The 22,530-nt window shown below is 39.6% G+C and overlaps 1 protein-coding gene across 1 annotated transcript in view; it reads right to left on the bottom strand.

Moving 5' to 3' along the window:
• Positions 1–22,530, bottom strand: part of LOC119426815 (SCO-spondin-like) — a 224,330-nt gene that overhangs the window by 5,656 nt on the left and 196,144 nt on the right. The window contains exons 82-92 of the mRNA XM_037694396.1: positions 22,052–22,213; positions 15,909–16,025; positions 15,673–15,811; positions 12,807–13,003; positions 12,498–12,668; positions 11,470–11,597; positions 11,237–11,391; positions 10,405–10,451; positions 5,970–6,134; positions 4,149–4,360; positions 3,110–3,205 (exon numbers count right to left, since the gene is read on the bottom strand). Of these exons, the coding sequence (XP_037550324.1) occupies positions 3,110–3,205; positions 4,149–4,360; positions 5,970–6,134; positions 10,405–10,451; positions 11,237–11,391; positions 11,470–11,597; positions 12,498–12,668; positions 12,807–13,003; positions 15,673–15,811; positions 15,909–16,025; positions 22,052–22,213 (1,589 nt within the window). The remainder of the gene's footprint in view (positions 1–3,109; positions 3,206–4,148; positions 4,361–5,969; positions 6,135–10,404; positions 10,452–11,236; positions 11,392–11,469; positions 11,598–12,497; positions 12,669–12,806; positions 13,004–15,672; positions 15,812–15,908; positions 16,026–22,051; positions 22,214–22,530) is intronic.

Here is a 22,530-nt window from a genome sequence, read left to right as displayed (position 1 = left end):
TTGCCAGTTTCCCTAATGTTGATGTTAATGGAGCGCTGTGGGATGTTCAGAGCGTTGGAATATTTTTAAAACCTGCCCACGATCTGTTCTTCTCTAGAACTTTGCCCCTGACTTGTGTGGAGAGTTCCTTGGTCTTCATGCTGTCTCTTGCTTGGAGGTAGCTCTTGCTAGTTGGGGGTACTGAACCAGTGATATATTTTAGGGGCTCTCAGAACAAGTATTTATAAATATACTGACATCTTCAGACACTTGGATTGCTTTAAACTAATAAAAAAAAACCTCTGAAGGTAGTACTCTCTTCAAAGCCAAGTGGCTGAATAGAAAATGTATGCACCAATTTTTTATTTGACATATTTTAGAGTTATTAACAAAGTATTTTCCCCATTACATTTAGCAAAATTTGAGTAATTTTAATAAGTACATTACTTTGAATTTGATTTTAATATTCAAATTAAAATCCAACAAATTTCATGTTTGTAAAAAAATAAATAAAACAAATGACTTAATACTTTTGCAAACTATTACAACTGTTGGAATTCAGACCCAAGTAGCTAAATAAATGATCGGTTTACATATTATGCTTAAAATTAAATTTTTCATTTTTGCTAATTCATAAATTTCATGAATTGGTAAAAATAGTTTGAAATTTTTTACATTTCAACTGAGGTTATTCTAGTAATTACCATTTTTTATTGCTATATGTAAAATAAAAAAAATATTTCAGCTGCTCCCTTCTTCAGGGATTGCCACAGCGATCTAACTCACACAAAGACTTGGCAATTGTTTTTAAGCTGGCTGTCCTTCCTGACATAACCACAGACCACCGAGCTACCACAGCCCTCTGTGTGGAGCAGAGAGATGCTATCTAGGGCACCCGGGGGAGCAGACGGTGGAGGTTAAGGGTTTTGCTCAAGGGCCTAGAGAAAGGCAAATCAGGGTGGAGGCAGGTGTGGTTGCTTCTCCTTTCCCATCCACATTTTGATGCTGTCGGTCCGGGGAGTTCAACCGGCGACCCTCAGACCACAGGCCCACCTTCTCTAATCTCTGCACCACCACTCCCCCTTATACATATTTACATATTGCTATATGTAAATATGTATAGGGAAATTATTCCCAGACTGTTAACATTCATTCTCTCTTTCACCTTCAACGAAGATGGTTGCACTTGCCCTCCCTCCATCCCTCCTGCTATTTTGCTCCCTTGTCCTGTCAACCTCAGAGCCTCTCTTTACACATCTTCTGAATATAAAATTATTATGGAATTGGTCAGCTGGTCCCTCAACGCTATTGATATTTTTTTTTTCACTAGACAACAGGATGCTGGAGAGCCCTCATGCCTTGAACGGACCCACACAGCTGGGTATGCCATTGGTTCCTGGAGTGAGTGGAAGATGATGTGCCTATCTGTGCTGTCCATGGAGGATGTAGAAGATGTGTACATTATTGGATTTATGATAACAGGGTTTCTGCTTTTTGGAATCGGTGGATACCTTGGATATCGACAAATTAGGAAGACGTCGGCAGCATTTTTGGCCATGATAAAGCTGCCAGCCTTATGTGAAGGATTAATCCGTGCCTTGAGCTCTCAAACTCATATGCTTATCAAGATCCACCACAAGCTGGACACAATTTCTGAGAATTGTAGGCCACTTGCGGTAGAGTTGCATTCAGGCCCAACAAATCTAATCCGATCCGGCCCCAAACTACAGTCATAATTTCCAAACCCCACCCAACCCGACAAATTAACAGTAATTACAGGTCCGAACTCGGAAAAAACCCCGACATTTTTAATTAGTTATTAATGGTCGGAGACGCGCAGCTGAATAAAAGCGGCATAAGATTCGGAGCTGAGAGGTGTTTGTACTTTCATGGCCGTCAAAAAGTATTTAAAACCCATTTCTGCCTGCATTCTTATGAATTACTGAGACATGTGGACAGCTCTGACATGTCTGCTTTGTGATCTCACCTGTTTGGGTCATAGGCCGTCCACGTTTGCTGAGTGCAGCAGTTGAATGAACGTCCACTTGGGCGATGGATCACTTCCTGGCAGTACAGTCCCATCTGAAGCTTAACTGAACTCTTTACCTCTTTCAAGGTCGGTCAGCTCGTGATGAAATGGCCTCGTGTGGCTGGTGGAGGTATGGCAGGCCATGTAATCATATAATTGGATCGCGGTTGATCCTGACCTAATTAAAAGCCTGAGACCGGCCCGCCCATTAATCATATTATAATGGCCCGGCCCTAATCCTGGTCGGTCTGGGCCGGGTTTCGGGTTCGAAATGACAGCTTTAATTTGCGGCTCCTGGAACTCGCCAGCATGAAGGATTGAATCTTGGAGAATACTAAATAGAGCACAGACCTGGTGGAATGTCCACTGATTCTGGCTGTTTGGATTCACCACTGAGTTGTACCAGCAGAACTTGAAGACAGACAGAAAACAGAGTCTGGTGGACCAAACAATTGTTTATCTGAATTTGGCCTCCTCGCTGGCCTTGGACAGGCCAACTTATCTCAAATTTCTCCTGGAGGATACATAAACTAGAAGCTCTGCCTGTCCCACCCCGCCCCTCCCGGGGACATCTGTGGCCTTATCAGAACCACGATGCTGGTAGACACTGTACCATCTTATCAGAACTTTGGAACTCTGAAGTGTTTATGGATAACTTACTGGCTTTATTGACCTCCTATGCATAAACGTATTATGATGTCATAGTATGTTGTAGCTTTATGTTTCAAAGTCTTTTTTTGCATCTTTTATACTATTATTTAGGATATGTGAGACGTGATTTATTTTTGGCTTCCTCCACCCTCGCATTCTCTTTTTCTCATCTGCCTGTATGTTAAATGTAATCAGGTCTCTCTTGTAAATGAGTCTTCGAAGCTCAATGGGAACTAACCTGTATAAATAAAGGTCTAATAATATTAATAATAATAATTAATAATAAATTATTCTTCCTTTACAACAATAAGTTAAAATATTAAAACAACAACAAAACATGTATCACTATTAGTTTCTGAGACAATTACAATAAGCCCCAAATATGTTTAGGTTAAAAATGTTTTGCACAAATATGATTGACAGACAAGGCTTTAGGAATTTGTGTCTCACCTCATCACAGTAGAGTGGAGGACACCTCATGTGGCAGAGTTTCTTCCCGTTCACACAGCTGCATGACAGACACCCATCTTCCCACTCAGATGCTGCCTGGCTCACAAAACACACACATGACTTATTTATATTACTCAAGGACACTTTTGACATTTGCCTATGGGGTTGATGCCTAAACAAGAAATGCAATTGGTGACAGCTCTGACATTTTGTTTATTTATTTGTGAATTTTGTAAGCATTCCAACTGCAATGTTATGGTTTTTAACTAACATGGTCATTATGAAGCTATCTGTATGCTATCTATCTTGAAGCTAACAGTACAGTAATCTAATTAGCAAGCAATGCATCTGTATGTTTGACAACCAGGTTCAACAAAAGCACCTGCTAGAGTGTGCTTTTCCAGCTCACTCTGAGCCATATGATGAGTTGAGGTCCATGTTCATAAAAAGCCATAAAAGTTTTAACAAGAACTTTAGTCATCAGAAGCTAAAAAATAAGCAACAAGAGGAGTAAGGTAGGAATTTACAGAGACAGATGGTAAGAAAAAATAACATAAACGGTGGAATGAAATGATTAATAAACAAACAAAAAAAATCCTTCAGAAAAAATAAATTGGGAAAGAGAAAGAAAACAAAACTTAAAAGAAGGGGACTCGATCTCTTGTCAATATATAATTAATTTTATAAGCCTATATTATCCTGTTCATAAATAATTCCTTGTAGGCTTTACCCAGTTGCGGTCAGAACATAGGCCTTCTACAGGTCTTTTATATAATTGATGAGGTTGAGGAAATGGAGAAGCCTCGTGGTGTAATGTGGCCCTTGGGGCTTATCACTCGTCATCTAACAGGCTCTTCTTTATGGGTAAATAAACAATGAGCATGAATGGGATGGAACATAAACACCTTACTGATGCTACGGTTCAAGCTAACTTCACAATGACGCCTGTCACTGCGTACAAGCTGCCAGGTTTGCTGGGCATCAGGTGTTTGTTTACTCTGTGTGTGTGTGTGTGTGTGTGTGTGTGTGTGTACTGTACCTCCCACACAATCTCCTGTTCATGGCAGGGGCATAGGGCGGGGATGACACACACACCCTCTTGGTTTCTGTAAAGTCCCTCCTGACACACACATCCCTCAGCGGAGTGGCTGCAGTTGACAGGAGAGGGGGAGTAAATGTCCTGGCAGCTCCTCTCACACAGTGGGACGTCCTCTGACACACTCCTCCTCCAGTGCTCCCCATCAGGACATACTGGACAGGAGGACATGTAGGGAGGAGAAAGAAAGGGAAAGTGAAAATAATTGTGAGTACAGAAACAGGATTAATTGTGAGGACTGTGAAGATGGCAGACAGGTGTGCTCTCCTTGACCTGACTGCAGCCTTCGACACCATCTTTCACTCCATCCTCCTCCATACAATTATTTCCTCTGGCAACTCTCACACCCACCTTGGTTGGTTTAAATCATAACTTTCTGGTCACGTTCAGTTGGTTCAACTTCATTCTTTTGCTTCCAAGCCATCCCCCGTAACCATTAGTGTGCCCCAGGGCTCTGTCCTTGGAACCCTCCTCTTACCTCCTTCATATTGGTTACATTTTCTGCAAATATGACAATACGACATCCATTTCCTTTGTTACATGGATGACACCAAGCAAGGGCTTTACAAGCTCGACTGGTTACAGGTCAAACTTATCATTGCGGTCTCTCTCTCACACTTTTTTTTAAAGGCCAGACTAAAAACTCATCAGTTCAGGATTGCTTATCCAAGCTGATTTTAATCCTCATTGTTTCAGTCTTCTTTTGCTGCTTTTTTTTATTAGCCATGTGATGGATGTGCAACCTATACAGGGTGTTCCCCACCTCTGCACAGTGACTGCTGGATATGTGCACCAGTGACCCCATTGACCCAAAAAGTAAATGCGAGCAAAATATAATGGATGGATAATGCATATTTTAGTATCTTGATGTTTTTCACATGTATGAGTTGCTTGTTCGATGCCCTTGAGTGTCAGAAATGCACCTCTTCATAAAACTTTTTTTTTTCTGCTTCTTTCAGCTGCTCCCTCCTTCAGGGGTCACCACAGTGAACTAATTTGCATGAAAGCTTGACAATTGTTTTTACGCCAGATGTCCTTCCTGACACAACCACAGTCCTCTGTGTGGAGCAGAGAGGTGATATCTAGAGCACCCGGGGGAGCAGATGATGGGGGTTAAGGGCCTTGATCAATGGTCCAGAGTGGGGCAAATGAGGGTGGAGGCAGGTGTGGGCGTTTCACATTTCCCACACACATTTTTTATGTTGTTGGTCCGGGGAGTTGAACTGGCGACCATCCAATCACAGGCTTGCATTGTCTAACCTCTGCGCTAACACTCCCCCTTAAAATGTATTATTACAAAGAGTGTGAATAAAATCATTATTTAAGAGTGTTAAAAAAACTAAAAATCTCAAAATAGCAATAATAAAGAGCATTTTCCATATAACAAGAAAATATATTGTCAACGTGGCAGATATTCTTTCCTAGTTCATATGCTGTGAGTAAAAAGAAATGCTGAGGCCCAGCACAAACAAAATGTGACATTTGCTCAAATATAAATCTACACATTACTATAACCCACTGGTAAATGTGAAAAAGTGATGTTTTTGCTTGTGTCTGTATGTGTTTGTTGTGTTAGCAAAATGTATTTGAACCATTGAATGACTTTTAATGAAACTTGCCATTTCGATGGAATATATGTGTTCCTTCAAGAGATGCTAAGCCTTTAATCTGATTGTGTTTGAGGTGCCATATTGTTTGAAATATTTGTTATTATCAGTATCAATGATCATTTATTAGGCATTACGTCTCCCTGGCTTCACTCACCACAGTCAAGAGCAATGCATGTTGTAGTGCGTAGGTTGAAGCCTTCACATGGGGCCCCTCCGTACTGACTAGGTTGCAGAACAGATCTGGTGGAGGTCTGTTGTCCAGTACCACAGCTGGCTGAGCATGGACTCCACGCTGACCAGCTAGACCACTGACAGTCCACTGGAAAGACAAAAGAATGAAGTATATTCACTACTGCGCGTCTAGAGTTTGCCATGAAACATTTATTAAAAGCTACCTGTTCACCAGAGTATAACAGAATCAGATGTTTCCAAAGACACAATCTTCCCTTTTGTGAAATGGTAACAAATAATGTGACAAAGATTCATATTTTGGGGTCAAAAAGATTGGGTGGGACAACAACAATAAAGTTTTACATTCATTATAAAGTCTGCCTTTTTGGGTTCTGGGGTTCTATAGCTACTTCTTTTTCTTCAAAGGGACAAGGATCTGCAGCAGCAACACGTCTAACATGTTAACGCTCTTGAAACGACATCATCCGAATGTGAATGTAGTTTGGTTCAAAGACCGATAACAGCAGTTAAACAATCGTTATCAGGTAATTCAGATCGGTCCAAAGCAATAACACAAGCTGTAGGAGTTTTTAAAGCGCTGGATCTACGTCCGAATGTTGTTGATGCGCCGGCTTTAAGCATAAAGTTCTTGAGCCCTGCTGCCTATGACATCATCTTGTCAACACTTCAGCCAAAAAGTTGTACCAGCACTTTATGAAAAAGCTAAAACTGATATTGTCAACAAGCCCGACCCCAGATTTAAAGCCCTGCTACATTGATGATGAGCAAGAGAGAATATTCAACCACCTCATATGATGATCGTGCAAGAAGAGATGTTTATTGTGATCTAATTAACTTTTTTAATTTAAAATTATAATCTTATTAACTCAATTTTTTAAATCTGTGTTTGCGGTCTGAGGATGACAGCAGTTGAGTCTTCTTCATCCATCAGATCACCTCCAGCTAAGAAGTCTGTAATGACTGAACTTGTTTACTTGGCATACCGAAAATTAACCGAACCAAGCCCTCCTTGAAACTGAACCGAACCAAAATGTGATTTTAGTGAACCGTTACACCCCAGAGGCAACCTCAACCCAACTGAGTGTGTATCTGATGAAAACCTGAATCTAAACACCTGTGTGAGTAAGGTTTCGTCGTAAAAATATTCAATAGTGGGTGTGGGGACCCACAGAACCGTCCCCACAGGACACGATGGCGACATAGGGGAAACCGGAGCCACAGACACAGCGGCCCCCAAGCCCGGAGCCCTGAGAGTCCCCAAACAGGGACAACCGCACCGCACATCTCCTTCCTCAGCATCCTGTCATATACTTTTTGTGAATCCACAGACACAATGAAATTCTTCCTCATCCTCTCTGTACTTAAAAAAACAACACCATAGGCTAAAGTTCTATAAACCCATAAAAGGACAAAGTAAAACACAAAAATTTAAAAATCACGAAAGTTATAACGAGTATAAAAACAATTAAATCAAATAAAATTGAAAAATACTGAACAGTTAAAAGAGAAAATTGTGTTATAAAAGAAGACTCAAACAAGAAATTAGCTGGCCCGTCTAATGTGCAAAGGCAGCTCATTCCACAGTTTAGCAGCAGTGACTGAAAATGCTTTGTTATCTCTAAACCTCCCTTTTGACTTTGGGACGATCAAAGTAACTGATCTGCTGACCAGCGAGAGCGTGATGGAACATACAGCTTGAGCAGGATGGACAAAAACTTTGGAGCAAGAACATGAAAACATTTATAAATAAACAAAAGAACTTTGATACCAACACAGAAACTAACAGGGAGCCTGTGTATTGATGGTAAAACGGGTGATTTGCTCTAATTTTTGGTAACAATTAAAAAACAAGCAGCAGCATTTTGAACCAGCTGTTACTCGCACAGATGCCTTAGAATGATCAGGTCAAAATCCTCAATGCCATCTCTCCTAGGCATTTTCAATGACCTCTACTAGTATGTTGTCAGTTCCAACTGACTTACCCTTCTCTATTCTCTTCAAAGTTTTCTGGACTTCATCCTCACTAATCTTTCCCACTTTCTGGTACACAACTTCTATGTCTTCTACTCTTCTATCACTTCCATTCTCGTCATTTGTTAGTTCTTCATAGTACTTCTTCCATTTTCACTTTAACCTCTCCTAGCTTGTTAGAACATTGCCATTCCTATTTTAGAACATACCTAACCTGCTGCACATCCTTTCCAGCCTGATCCCTCTGTCTTACCGGTTGATACAAGTCCTTTTCTCTCTCAGTCCAACCTCACAATGCACAGACTGTTAAGCATTTTCTATTTTCCTCTTTGCTAATATTTCTGTTTACTCTCTTCAGTCCTCTGTCTCATTGTTTTCTTAGCTAAACTTGTCCACTGGATAACTTCCTTCCTATTCTTTATCCAGACATACCAAGTACCTTCCAACCTGTCCCGCAAGTTACTGTTGTTTTAGTAGCTCAGTCAAATGCAAGTTTGTTTCCTGCCACCCAGAGCCTTAAACAGCTCCTCTCCGAACTCTTCAAAATACAATTCCTTCCTCAACTTCCACTATTTGGTCTTCTTATTTATCTTTACTAATTTCCCTTTGCTTACCACAACACTCATCCTACACACTGCCATTACATGCTGTCTGACCACGCTCTCCCTGCCGCAACCTTACAGTCTTCATATCTACTGTTATGGAAATTCTTATTTTTATAATGTTAATCTTTTGTAGTGCTATAATGCCCTGGATGTGTTTAGCCATGACTGGATTCTCCTGCCTCCGCTCTAGTATGTCATCATGTGTTCCTCCCTCTTTGGGAAATAGGTATTGACTACAGCCATTTCTCATCCTTATACTGCATAGTCAGGTCTCCTCCGATCACCATTCCCTCCTCCTTGGGAATACTCGCTATAAATTTGTCACAGCCACTAACAACATTCAACATCAGGCTTTTTACGTCCACATTCAGACCCATCATCCTATTTTACACACTTTTCACCTTCACATTTTTACCATCATAATTCAATCTCAGTATCACTCACTACCTATGCAATAATCTGTCACACAACATGTATAGTATATGTTAATTATGTGATACTTACTTACTTACTTACTTTTTCACGTTTTGGTACTTTGTTTTTTGTACCCTTATTGCATGCTTTAGTATTTCTTGTTTGTTTGTTCTTTGATTTTTTTTTAACGAGTCCACTTGGCTCTTCTCAGCCTAAGCATTTCATTGTACTGTTAACCCTGTATTAAACTTGTGTGTGATGAAGCTCTTCGGATGGAGGACGAAATGTCTCAGCACAAAAAAAGAAACAGTCTAAATGACTTGACTGAACATGGTTGGATTTTATACCTGAATTATTGAGCATGGACTTTGGTGTCTTGTGTTAACCTTGCATATGACAAATAAACACAACTTGAACTTGAACACTACATTCCTTGAAAACTTCTCCTCCTTCAGGACCACCTCTCCTCCATTTATCTTCCTATCCACACCATGGTAAAACAGCTTAAACTGTTCCCCAATTACACCTGATGGGAACAGAGGGGCCTCGTCTGTGAATTAGAGTAATACGACTTTAAGAAACCCCTACTGTTAAGGTGTTTAGGTGTGAATTGCCACTCTACATATGTGTGTGTGTGTGTGTCTTATCTCACTCAGACTTATAACCTGAATCTCTCACTCTCTGCTGTTTGAATTGAGAAAGCTCCTCAGATGAGGAGCGAAACGTCTTCTGTTACAAATAAAGTCCAGTTGTTTTTGTATTGAACGCTTTTTGAATGTTCCCCAAGTATGTAAACCTTGCTGCTCTTCCACTTGGTCTCTTGCATTCATAATGCATCCATCCTTTGCTGCATCATGCCAGCTAGCACTCTGCATTTGTCATTGTGCCTAAGTTTAAAGTTATCCCCAGTCCTACACTTTTGACTTTCCTCTTCTCCCTCTGTCTCTAGGCATGCTTACTTCCTTGTAGTCTTCCATCACTTTTATGGCCAATTCTAGTGTTTTATTTACCAGGACATGATATGTCATTAAGCAAAAACAAAGCCAACATGGAAAAGCTTAGTGGACAAAAGTCCAGACATCAAGTCATCAGCTTGTATCTTTCAGTCTGTATACCCTCCTTTAACAGCAATAATTCAGTGGTGGTTTTCTGTATGCCTTTATCCACACGGTTATGGAGGAATTTTGGCCCACTTGTCTTTTCAAAATTGCTTTAGTTCGTTAGTTTGAAGACATAGATAGGTTTGCACAACTTTTTTAAGGTCACAACAACACTTCAGTCAGGTTGAGATCTGTTTTTTTAACTGAACCATCAATTCATATACAAAGTACATCAATGAGACATTGTTCTTGATTTCCTATAAAGGCCCTATGAAGTAAATCAAATTAGATGCTACACATTACTCACCATCACAAGCCTCTGAAGTGCAGTTGAACATTCCACCTTGGCACACACTGGAGAATAAAAAGTAAAAACAAAGTGACAGTATTTGCTCTTAGATTATCATAGTAAGTCAGAGCAACTCACTTGTGATGATTGCTCAGATCGACAAGGTGCAGACAATATATTATTTTATAAGTGGCTGTGTAAAGATGTGTGTAAATGTGGAACAATTGCAGCTGTAGTGCTACTGGAGGACATCACCAATAGAATTGGAAGGCAACATGTTTTTGGGGACTACACTGAACAAACACCCATTTTTTTCATCACACTCGTCCCTGAGCCATACCATGGCAGCTGTACTAAATAGCCTTGTCCATATGTTGCTCAGATTGATCACTTTTCCCTACACAGCATATGAAACACTCCTTCATGAGCAACAACTCGTTTTTTTCACATCAGCTATTTTATTTAGCAAATACATAAAGCTCTAAGCTCTATCAAGTTCCTGAGTGCCTCTATGTTTGTAGTAATTATGTTATGAAACACATGCATAATGTTGGAAATGCCTCAACCTCAGAACTGCACCATTGGCAGATCAACGGTGTGCACACTTTTGCAACTAGCTGCATCTTTTAATATTTTTATCTATTTTTCTCAAGAACAAACTTTGTTTCAGGTGAACTGCACAGGATCAGCTGCACATGACGGTAAATGTTGGTTAAGTATGGAAATAAGTTTTCATGGTTCACGCTCTTTAATAAAAAAAAAACCCTGTCATTTTGACAGGGATATATACATGTTCTAGACAGGTAAATCTTTGTCAGTCCCGATACTGTAGATGTTTACAGTGAATTACCATGTGTTACAGATGTGCTGAATAGATGTTCCAGGTTGCAGCAGAGCTTCATAGAAGCCTTCAGTGCTTATATTCCAGCTGTGGTACCCACTGGGCAGAGAGAGTGTTGAACAGGGACAGTCTGCCTGATGCATGCAGGAACCTGCATATAACACCTACACAGGACACAAAGAGACTATTGACAGCCACATACAGTACACTCTTCACACATAGACACACAGAGTTATGCAGACCTGTCCTGGAGGACATATGCAGCCTGCCGTACAGGGTCCAGGTAAACACTGGGTGTGTGGCCACAGGTCCTCGCAGGTAAACGGACAAGAACTTGCACAATTACTGTACATCTGCTGGTGGGGACACTCTGCAACACATAAACTAATTACATCATCACTCAGGAATAAAGTAACATATTGTCTTGCTAAATTAAAAGGCAAGCATTTCTTGAAGTAATGCATATCACTCACCACCTTTATAACAAGAAAGATCATTTAATGATGACATTTACAGAGTTGTAGCCATTTTGATCAAAACTAGACTATACTGTCATGTGCAGTGTCATGCAATACAGTAACATATCACACTCAGACTTTGTGTAGTGAATGACCCTCAACTAACACCACATGACGTTTCCTCAAAATCTGTTAAATTAACTCTGTCATAGCTACTATTGTGTTGGCTAATGTGGACTGACTGAAGTTCAAGACCAACAAAATTGAAGCAGTTGAAAATGTATAACCAATGGTTTTCTTCTTAATTTCATTAAAATCTGCTCAGTAGTTTATGAGATCTTCTGCTAATAGGACTGACTACTAAAGTTAATGCTAAAAGAAAGTTCTCTTCCACTGCATAGCACTTAGAGTATATGTTGTGGAATATTTACACAAAGTTTTCAGTCAAATCTGTCATTACTGACATTATGAACTCCAAATAGGCAATACCAAAATTTCAAACAAACTTCTTGAGCAATTTGTTATTAAGTGGACAGGTCTAAGCTACTTTTGCATTGTATTTTTGAGTTAATATTTGTATAATTGGACAGAATTAACATTTCTGAGCTTTTTAGGAATGACTGGCTGAGGCGGCAGGTTGACTTCAAAAGTTAATCAACTGTAGATGTGCATTAAGTGATTACTTAATGTTTCATTCAGATACTTTCAGTGGTTCATGAGATGTTTTTTTAACAGACAAACAGAAATACGGGTCAAAAGTATAATAAAAAAATCAAATTTCAAAATAAACTTTTAATGTGTGTGTGGATTACCAGGCAGACAGCTGTTGGTGTTACAGACTGTATGTTGCTCAAGTGGTCCAACACAGGCTGCCCCATCAGGTTCTGGTTCTTGAATGATTGTTTTGTTCCGCACTGACACCCCACCACCACAGGTGGTGCTGCACTCACTCCAGGCTGACCATCCACTTAAGAAACAACCCACTACACGAAAAGAGATGGTAGACTGATCTTACATGAGGATACAATAGTAAATGTGTTTATTTACTATTATTAGATGAATATGTCTTAGAGGAATTGAGATGTTTTCCTCAAAACATGACTATTTCCAACATTTCAGACCTGGGCAAGATGGCAGATCACAGCTCTCTATCTGCTCAGTGTCAGAACAGGAGGGACCACCGTCTGTGTCCTGGCATCTTCGTGTTCTTGTTCTTTGGCCATGTCCACACGAAACTGTGCACATGCTCCACGGACTCCAAGGTTCATAAACTGGGCAGGGAAGCTTGGTGCAAACCAGAGTTCCATTCTCACACAAACTGTAGAAAGTGAAGATTTAAAAAAGTGAGATATATTTCTTGACACCAGTACATCATACAACCTGATCCTTACTGAGGATGTACTGGGCATTACTAAATGCAAAAATTGTACTTACTGGGTACATATTTGGTACTTACCATTATGTACCTGGTACGTATTGGGTACTTAACTGGTTCTTCACAGGCAGGTAATTTATCTGGTAAGTACTTGTATACCTTTAGTACAATGTTTACATACCTGCATGTAGCTGGTGTATACCTAGTACTTACCTTGTCTGTACGTGATACTCAATTGTACGTACATGGTATGATTTACTTACAGCGTATGTACAGGGTACACATACCTGGCACTTACCACCCACTTATTGCACAGCCCACTACTTGAACATACTGTACTTGGTATGTATCAGCTGTGTGCCCTCTGAATAGCCCGTCCATACTGGGGAATATGTTTTGCTATCAAGTTAACTAAAGCCAATTCTCCATTGATAGGAACCACTTTAATTGCTTTGCTTTTATTCAGTTTTACTCAAGTGTAGGTGTGTCTAAATTGGGAGTGTGTCCCTCACTCTGTTGGTGGAATCCTCAACAGGATAGTCAGTGCAAGGATGGAAGTAGTTGGATTTTTTTTTTTTTTTGTTGTTCAGGTACTGTGCATGTACCTTACATGCAAGTGTAGCTGTGGGTGACCAATTTTTCAGACACCACCTTGTATACTCGTCCATTCCTCATGACTCTGTGGAGCTCACTAGCCAATCAATGGCAGCAGTTTGCCGACATCAAAATCATTTGCTCGGCTCGGCTCACTTGAAACCACAGTTGAAGCGGGTCCAAAAACTGAGCAGGAACAGATGATGGAGACAAAATTGGCCAATGTGGAGTTAATGTAAACTGTTTAAAGCCACACCCATGGAGAAGTATCTTAAGAAGTTTAGAGCAAAAAAAAAAAAAAAATCCTATTAAACTTTTTCTTCTTGACTGAGAAGGAAAACTGTAATATTAAAAAAACACCTTGCACATACAAGCACATAGTGATGTAGACATTCTGCAGGGGGACAAAGCGGTGAGTAATGTCCAAGGATGCACTCAAAGACACTGTAAAAGTTCTGATAAGGATGGAATAATCAACCAGTTTCCTATGGTGAGATCCGTAAACATTCTCGAGTGATGTCAGGGAATGGTCAGGTACAACACCTATGGGAATCCAAGAGTCCTGAAATGATGACACAAAGTTTATTCAACTGGTTTCCTCTGGTTATCGATTGGAAATTCCTCAATGGGAGGGGCAGAGCATCCGATTACATGTTCCCAAGGTGAATTCAGATAATATGGCCTTTAAGGCCAGCCAAGGGAGCCAAATTCAGATAAACACACAGTTGTTTTGGGAACAGGCAGAACTTAATGACGTCTACCTTGAGTCTGTGTTGGTTCACTCAGGTTCCGAAATGTCCAAATTACGTGGCCACACCATAATAATGTGCCTGAGTAAAATCCCCGAGATCTGATCCATTCTGCCAAAAGCATTTTGAGTCTGGGTTCTCGGGGCACGAACCAAGCCATCATAAATGCAAGCAGCATGATTGGGTCCAAATTTGCTGCCAACGACTTCCTTGTTTGTAGATAAACCAGCGACCAGCTGAATCAAAAAAGCAGGACCAGTTATCATAAATCCAATTATAAATGTGTCCTTAAAATCCACAAATGGCAGCAGAGATAGACACTTCATCAAGTCTTCCAAGTCGATGAGATATCCAGCTGTGTGCGTGCCAACAGGGTAAATCGGCTCACCTAAAGCCTGTCTTCTCTTCCAAGAAATGTCGGCAATTGTGTTAAGGGACCAACTGATCAAATCAAGTCCATAATTATGGTTCGAAAGACATGTAGAGAGAGGCTCAAAAGAGTTTCACAGACAGACAGAGCAGCAAAGCAATTCGGAGAGGGAGGGGAAAAAAGTGTCCAACCTCGGCAAGAGCAAGTGGTGAAGTGATCACATCTCGCTTACACTGTTGCCTGACAAAAACTGTATAGATTCTGCCTGTTACTACCTGTTGACATCCTGTCTTGTACGCAGCACCCAGTCAGAACTGTGTCTTGCAGGATATGGAGCGTTCATTGTATGATTGGTCGGAACTTTGTGGGTGTGTTTGTTTATGCGGAGCAGTGCATGCTTCTTCTGCATGTCTGGTCCTATTGAGCGGGCGAACATGCCACTGATATCCACGTCTCCTTTCTATCTCTGCAGGTTAACAACTGAAATACCATATATTCCTTCTCCTCCTCATTCAACAACATGAGTCTTTCTTCCATTATCTGATACATCATAAAGAGAAAAAAAGAAAAACATCTATACTGCTATCACTGTTGTTTAGATGCTTAGCTATGCACATGACATGTGTTACGATGGTAGTGCTGTGGAAGGGCAGAGGGAGGAATTATGGTTTATCCCCCATTGTTCTTTATAAACCCACTGTGAGACATCCAAAACTATGTAATGACAGATCAGTTGTCTCATGTCTTGTTGAAGTATAAATCCAACAATTTAAGAACAGTATACAAAATCCGCTTTGAATGTATCACCCGCTCGAAATACGAGATCTTCTATAATTACTTAAGTGTTTCTAACTATAAACAATCATGAAAGAATCCACAGCACAGAAAGATGTTCGCACCAGGTGTTGCATTCGATGACCACTTCCTCTCTAGGCTTGAACTCCAATGTCCCATTGCCTGATGGGATACCACAGCGGCACTCTTGTACTGGCACACAGTGGCTGTCTTGAAGCAACTGTCCTTCTGGGCAACGACAACCTAAGAATAAAGGAACACAGAAAACAACACATAATAGTATGGGTGAAAAAGCCACCAGAGTCTAATGTTAAGATCGTTGTGTCTTATTGATATTTACCAGAGTGACAAGTTCCTTGGAGACACTGAACATGATCCCATAAGTCAGCACAACTGCGAGGACACTGATTAGCACATCTCTCCTGATAAGTTCGCTCCCTATCCTCACAACGTTCACCTAGGCAACAATTTTAAAATTTATTTTTCTTCATATTTTATCAATAGAAGAAAGAAGTCAACTGTTTAATATTTAAAAAAAAAAAAACAACAATGGAAACAAATATTCAGTATCCTCTTATGTTGAGAATCAATGACGTTGTTGTGGCATTGGTCAATCACTAAAAATAAAATTTCATGTTCAGAGTATGTATTGTGCAGGACTCTCAACTATTACCACATCAAACTTGAGCTAAATATCAATAGTATTAACTACCTGTCATATAGCTGTGGCAGCTATCTTAATGGGACTGCCTCCAAAAGGCATACATGTAGTTGTACCTCCTGTGATTATTTGGAGTTATACTAAAATTCCTCTTGTGGTTCACATAGATGGGCTTGGGTGATCCTGCATAGTGAATACCACATTGGACTTATCTTTAATAATTCAGCTACTGCAACACAAAAAAAATAGCACAATATTTCTAAAGTTCACTGAATCAAAGATACATTTGTTTTCCCAAGTCAGTTGGGAGTGGCAGCCATCTTGAAATCAACTGACTCCAAAGTTTAATAAGTTGTCAATGTAGATCTAGTGATGACGTGATGAACACCTCAAAAATCAGTCCAGTGTTTCTTTTAATATTTTGCAAACATACACCTTATTGGCAAAATGCTTCTGTAGATTCTGGCTCTAGTGGACATTTTGAATTGAGTTGACTCTAGAAGTTAATTAGTTGCAGACGTATATTCAGTGCTTACTTTCTGCAAGTAACAAAATCGGTTCCTTAGTTCATGAGATATTTTTGCAAACACACAGATTCATTCACAAATTCAGATTAACAAATAATTACATACATGGACAAAACCATTAACATCTGTTTTTGGTCTGCAGCAGCGAAAAAATAAATACTAATGAAAGTAACAATCAGAAGTTGTAGGATTTTTTTTTTTTGCAGGGTTAGGGTTATAAGTTCAAACAATAAAATTGGGAGTAAATTATTGAGAAAAAATATTTAATACTGTTTTAACAGTTTGTCTTTTAAGGCAGCTGAAATTAAATGAATCTGTGATCGAACATCCCTAATATGGCCATAAAACTACCACTGCTGTACCAAAGCCACGAGCCATAGCCCTTGGGTTTACCAAGCCATCAATATTTTAAAGCTAAATGGGTTTTCTGAGTGTTTTTAATTTTTTTTATTTTTTGTTATTACAGTATTATATATTTGTTTATTTTAAAAATTTATAATTATTTTTTACAATTGGGTGGCACAGTGGCTCAGTTGGTGGAGCAGTTTCCTCTAAGCAAGAATGTTGCTGGATCAGATCCCTGACCTTTCTGGGTGGAGTTTGCATGTTCTATACGAGCGTGCGTGGGTTTTCTCCAGGTACTCGTTTCCTCCCACAGACTAAAAAAAAATGCATGTTAGACTGACTGGTAACTCTAAATTGTTCCTAGGTGAGAGTGAGAGAGTGAATGTTTGTTTGGCTCATTTGTCTCTATGTGTCCCGGTGATGGACTGGAGACCTGTCCAGGGTGTCCCACACCTCTCTCACAGTGACAGCTGGACATGGGCACCAGTGACCCCCATGATCCGAGAAGAAAGAAGCAGGTAAAGATGATGGACTGATGGATGAATATACTGTTTCTTTTTATATTTTATATTTTTGGGTGTAACTGGGACCTTGAGTACCCAGTTTCATTCCACCTCATGTACCACATGTAATGCGAATGACAATAAAGAACCTTGAACCTCGCTTTTATTGATATCTTTAGACACTTTTTAAATTATGCATTGTATTGTATATCCATTGTTGTCCATTGTTGTCATCATTCTTTGTTGAAATCAGGTCTCTCTTGTAAATGAGATTAACCGTCTAAATAAAGGTTGAATGAAAACTTTGTAACAAGCAGCCAAGGCATTTGCAAAAACACAATTTGTTTTTATTTCTTTCGTCAGATTTATGACAATTGCACAGAAAAGGAAATTTGACCAACATGAAATGTATTTTTGTACCATGAAGGTGATTCAGAAAGTGCAATTTGCTAAAAACCTGATGGATCGACTGAAGGTTAAAGCGTCTATCACTCCTCTTGTCAGCTCCTTGACAGATGTTTATCCTAAGGGTGTGACTTTCATGTGTTCATTTCTGATGCACTGTAGAAAACTTTGCTTTAGCTCTCTATCTGTCACGATGTGTCATGACTTGTGACTAATTACAAGACTGGAGACACTGGTGATGATAAATTCAGGACAGATCTTAACATATCTCTGTGGTCAAACAGTTTACTTTATCTTTTCTAGAGGTACCATCCTTTCTGTCAAATACAGTCAAATGTTTAATTATTTTGTTTAACAAAAATCAGAAGTAATATCTGATTTGCATTAATTTATTTTCAGTCATCTTTCTTACGTTGTTACTTTTGTCAGTTTCAACCAGTTTCAGTGAATTTTGTGGGGTTTTCTTTAACTAAAGAGTGAAAACAAACCTATCTATCTCATATCATATATATCATAAGTGAATGAATGTTGTCTCTACCTGCCCTTACCTCTGACCTCTAACGTTGTCTTTGCTTCTTACAGAGTATGGCTTTTTTCATCAGTTTATTCATTGATGTGTACGCATCTTTTTAATTTTTTTCATTTGCTGTTTAAAACGACTTCCTTGAAAATTTCTACATTTGAAATATGGCCTCTGGTATCAACTAAGATCAAGCAAATCATCAAATTTAAGAACAAAAAGAGGAAAAGAAAATGAAAGAAATAAATTAAAAGCAATTCTCATGTCACCATGTGGTTATGGTACATGTTTCAATAGTTAACAACAACTGACATAAGTGAAATAAAAAAGAACAGCACACAGTTGACTATAGCCCGGCCGAAATATTGGTAGGACCGATATTTTAGACCAATATAGGCATTTGAGGACATATCAGTATCTGTGATAATGGGCTCATTATGCACCAATGTAAACATTTCTAATTTTCACCACTAAAATGCTGGAACCAGCCATGTCCTTACTTGCAAATGGCGTAATTGTATAATGTATCCAGCAGAGGGCGCATTCAGACTACTCTGAAGTCATGTCCTTGCTGCACATTTGACTCACAGCACAGCCGAAGCAAGCAGCAATACAGCTCAAACTTTTTCTGCCATTATATCAGTTATTAGCATTAGCCTTCCCCTCCCAATATCGGTATCACTGATAGCCAAAATGTCCATATTGGGTAGGCTCTACAGTTGACCAGACAAAGTTATATGTCCAACACATATTTTGTATCAGTTGTGAAGTTATTCAGCACTATGATGCTCATGTCCATGATCTCAGGCTGTGCATCATAAGGCACCAATGTTATTCTTGCATTAAGGTTTTGTCCAACACAGTAAAGCCACTGCCTGTTAAGATTCCTAAGAGATAAAAATAATTCTCTGTGGTGACACTTTTCCTTCTTCCTGCCTCCTCCACCATCAGCTTATAAACTACTCTGTAAGGAATTGTTGTTGGTCAAGGAATGAGGTGGTTAAAATACCTTTTTTTTCCTACAAATTCCAGCTTTCAAAATGATCATGTGCTGGGACAATAGGGAAGATCAAGTGTGTGAACAGAAGCACTCATTTTTGCACAAGCACGGTATGCATGATGGCAGAAAGCAAACAGCTAACAACGTACGAGTTGCTACAGAAGAGAAGCTGATCAGTCAGGTCATCTGGACGGTTTATTTATTTGCTCAGACATTTCGTCCTTCATCCAAAGGACTTCATCATTCAGCGAAGCCACATACAAACTGGAGTCCCACAAATACCACACTCCCATAATGGAAAAAGAACAGTTTGCTGGTAATGGCCTCCAGGGCCCTCTCTCTCCCCCATCAACTCCTTTGAGGCAGTCATGCCAAAATGGTTCAAAACACCAAAGTTCATGCTCAATAATCCAGGTACAAATCCAACAATGTTCAGTCAGGTCATCTGGAGGGTTGCTTTATTTGCTGAGCCATACCTGGATTGTACCTGGAATAATGAGCATGAACTGTTGGTGTTTTGAACCATTTTGGCATGACTGCCTCAGAGGAGTTGACAGGGGAGAGGCCGTGCCCCAGAAACCATCTTATCACCAGCAAACTGTATATTTTTCCCACTATGAGAGTGTGTTTTTTTTATGGGACTCCAGTTTGTTTAGCTTCTTGGACTGAAGAAGTCCTTCGGATGAAGGATGAAACATCTCAGTAAAAAAAAGAAACCGTCCAGATGACCTGACTGAACATTGTTGGATTTGTACCTGGATTAATGAGCATGAACTGTTGGTGCCCATTGCAGCTGATTTACAGTTATCAGATTAAGCTGAGTGTATTACCAAACCAAGAGAGCGGTGTGTTCAAACAACTTCATCATTTCAACCAAAACTTGGTAACCCTTCTGTACAGACTGGAGAGCGGTTGGAGTCTGACCTAACTATGGTCAAATATAGATTACCCTGATAAATGGAAAGATCTGATTTAGTCTCCATGTTTGTTCAGAGAATAACTGAAGGGCTGAAAGTCACTAGAAATGTAATTTAGCAAAGTATAAAATGATTACATTCTTTATTATCTGGGTGTTCAATAAATATATAAAAATCTTCAGTAGATCCAAAATGATTTTACATAAGTTATGAGGGTTAGAAGCTATCATCTGTGTTTTTTAGTGTTTGGTTTTGTGTTTTACGTGTTGTTTTCAGGTCTGGTTCTTGTGTTTGTCTTGGTGCGTTTTCATTGTGTTTAGTTTGCTCCTTGCCTCCATGTGTTTCCAGTCACGTCAGCATTTTTCTCTGTAAGTCTCTGCTGCTCACTCGTACCAAGCCCACTCACAACCCTGTCTCGTTAAGCTCAGCTGTTTCCTATGTGTTCATTTAGCCTCAATCCATATAGTCATTTCTCAGTCTGCGTTCATTTCCACAGGGGAGCGTACAGGAGAACATTTTTCCTGCTTCGTGCCTCCTTGTGCCTGCCCTCAGCCTGTAAGTTCTGCGGCCATGTCAACCTTTTGTTTTACAGTAAGTTTAGCTTTATTTTAAAACTCCCCTTGTGGGTCTGTTTTTCTGGGTCCGAACCTCATACAACTATGACATAAGGTGAAACCGTATTTCTTAGATTTTAGTTTCTCTTTTCTGGCTTCCAGTAAAATTCAGAATAGTAAGCCAAATGTTGCTTTTATCATACACATTCTAAAAAAAAACAGGCTCCATCTTATAACAAAGTTCTTCTTGTTCCATATTTTCCTACTTTGCTCTCAGACTGCAGGTTTACTTGTGGTCCCTATTGTTCTAAGAAAGTTTGTTCACTTTTAGAACTAGAGCCAATAATTTTATTTTTGCTAAGTCCTATTGTTGTGGTCAGCTTGGGTTTTCTGAGCTGTTCTCAGTTACGGTGCTACAGAATTAGACTGCTGGAGGACAAACATACATTTCCTAACTCTGCTGCTGTCTTTACTCTTTATGTTTGTACATGCAAATATTGCTATACCTGTATTTTTATTTCCATAGAAACTACAACTGGACCAATATTTTGGTGTTTTTCCTGTCCTCTCAAAACCATGTCAGGCAAGAAGACTGCTCTTTGTGAGCCTGCTTCTGTTTTTTTTTTTTTTTTAATTAAGTTTATTTCTGTTATAACGGTGTTCTTCTTTTCCAATGTTGCTAGTGTGCTGCTCAGATTGTGAAACTGCGATGAAATGAATATTTGACACGATCTGCTGGCTTTGTTTGATAACTTCACTAACTGGCATGGATCAGAATTAGATTTTTAAGTTGTAATACTTATTTTAGATCCTGAGATCACTATTGAATTCATCTAAATTGGATTGCTTGTAACTGAACTAAGCTGACCTGATCTAAATGAACTAGATCTAACCTGAACTGAATAGAACAGGGAACAAGTCTTGTTCAGCCCAAACTCCTCCACAAAACAAAACAAGCTTATAGACACATGTGTGAATACTGTAGGTCACCAATCGTCAGTTGTTAGGGCGAATATTGAATATTGAATTGATGAATAAAGTGTAATTGCACCTGGACATAGCCCTGTGTTGCAGCTCTGACTTTGTGTCTCTTGACTCCTACAGCGGGGCCCTAGAGGAGAGGCCAAGGGCCATCTGTAGCGCTGCCTGACTCCACCACTGCATGGCTCTGCACATACGGTCCAAACACTCCATGCACTCCACTGGCACAGATCTGGAAGAACAGAGTGATTGTCATAACCAAAGTAAACTTTTTCTAATAACGCTGACTATATTAATAACGTAAATTGATGTCAATCATTATCTGCAACAACCCTTGTGTTTATGTGCATGCTCTGCACCAGATTTTGTAATAGGCGTTTGGGTTGTTATGCTAATCCAGAAAAAAGAGCAATTATTTTTGCCAAAGTGCTTCATTTATTTTCATTTAGCACGCTCAGACATGGTTTACTGCCATTCAAACCATTACATGGTAAAAACGAAAAACAGTTACACAAGACAAGGTTTATATGATTTTATATGCATATATGT

Source organism: Nematolebias whitei, chromosome 20, assembly GCF_014905685.2.
Source record: "Nematolebias whitei isolate Nwh7 chromosome 20, NemWhi1, whole genome shotgun sequence".
In the NCBI taxonomy this organism is placed as follows: Eukaryota; Metazoa; Chordata; class Actinopteri; order Cyprinodontiformes; family Rivulidae; genus Nematolebias; species Nematolebias whitei.
This window is presented reverse-complemented; position numbering and strand designations above follow the sequence as displayed.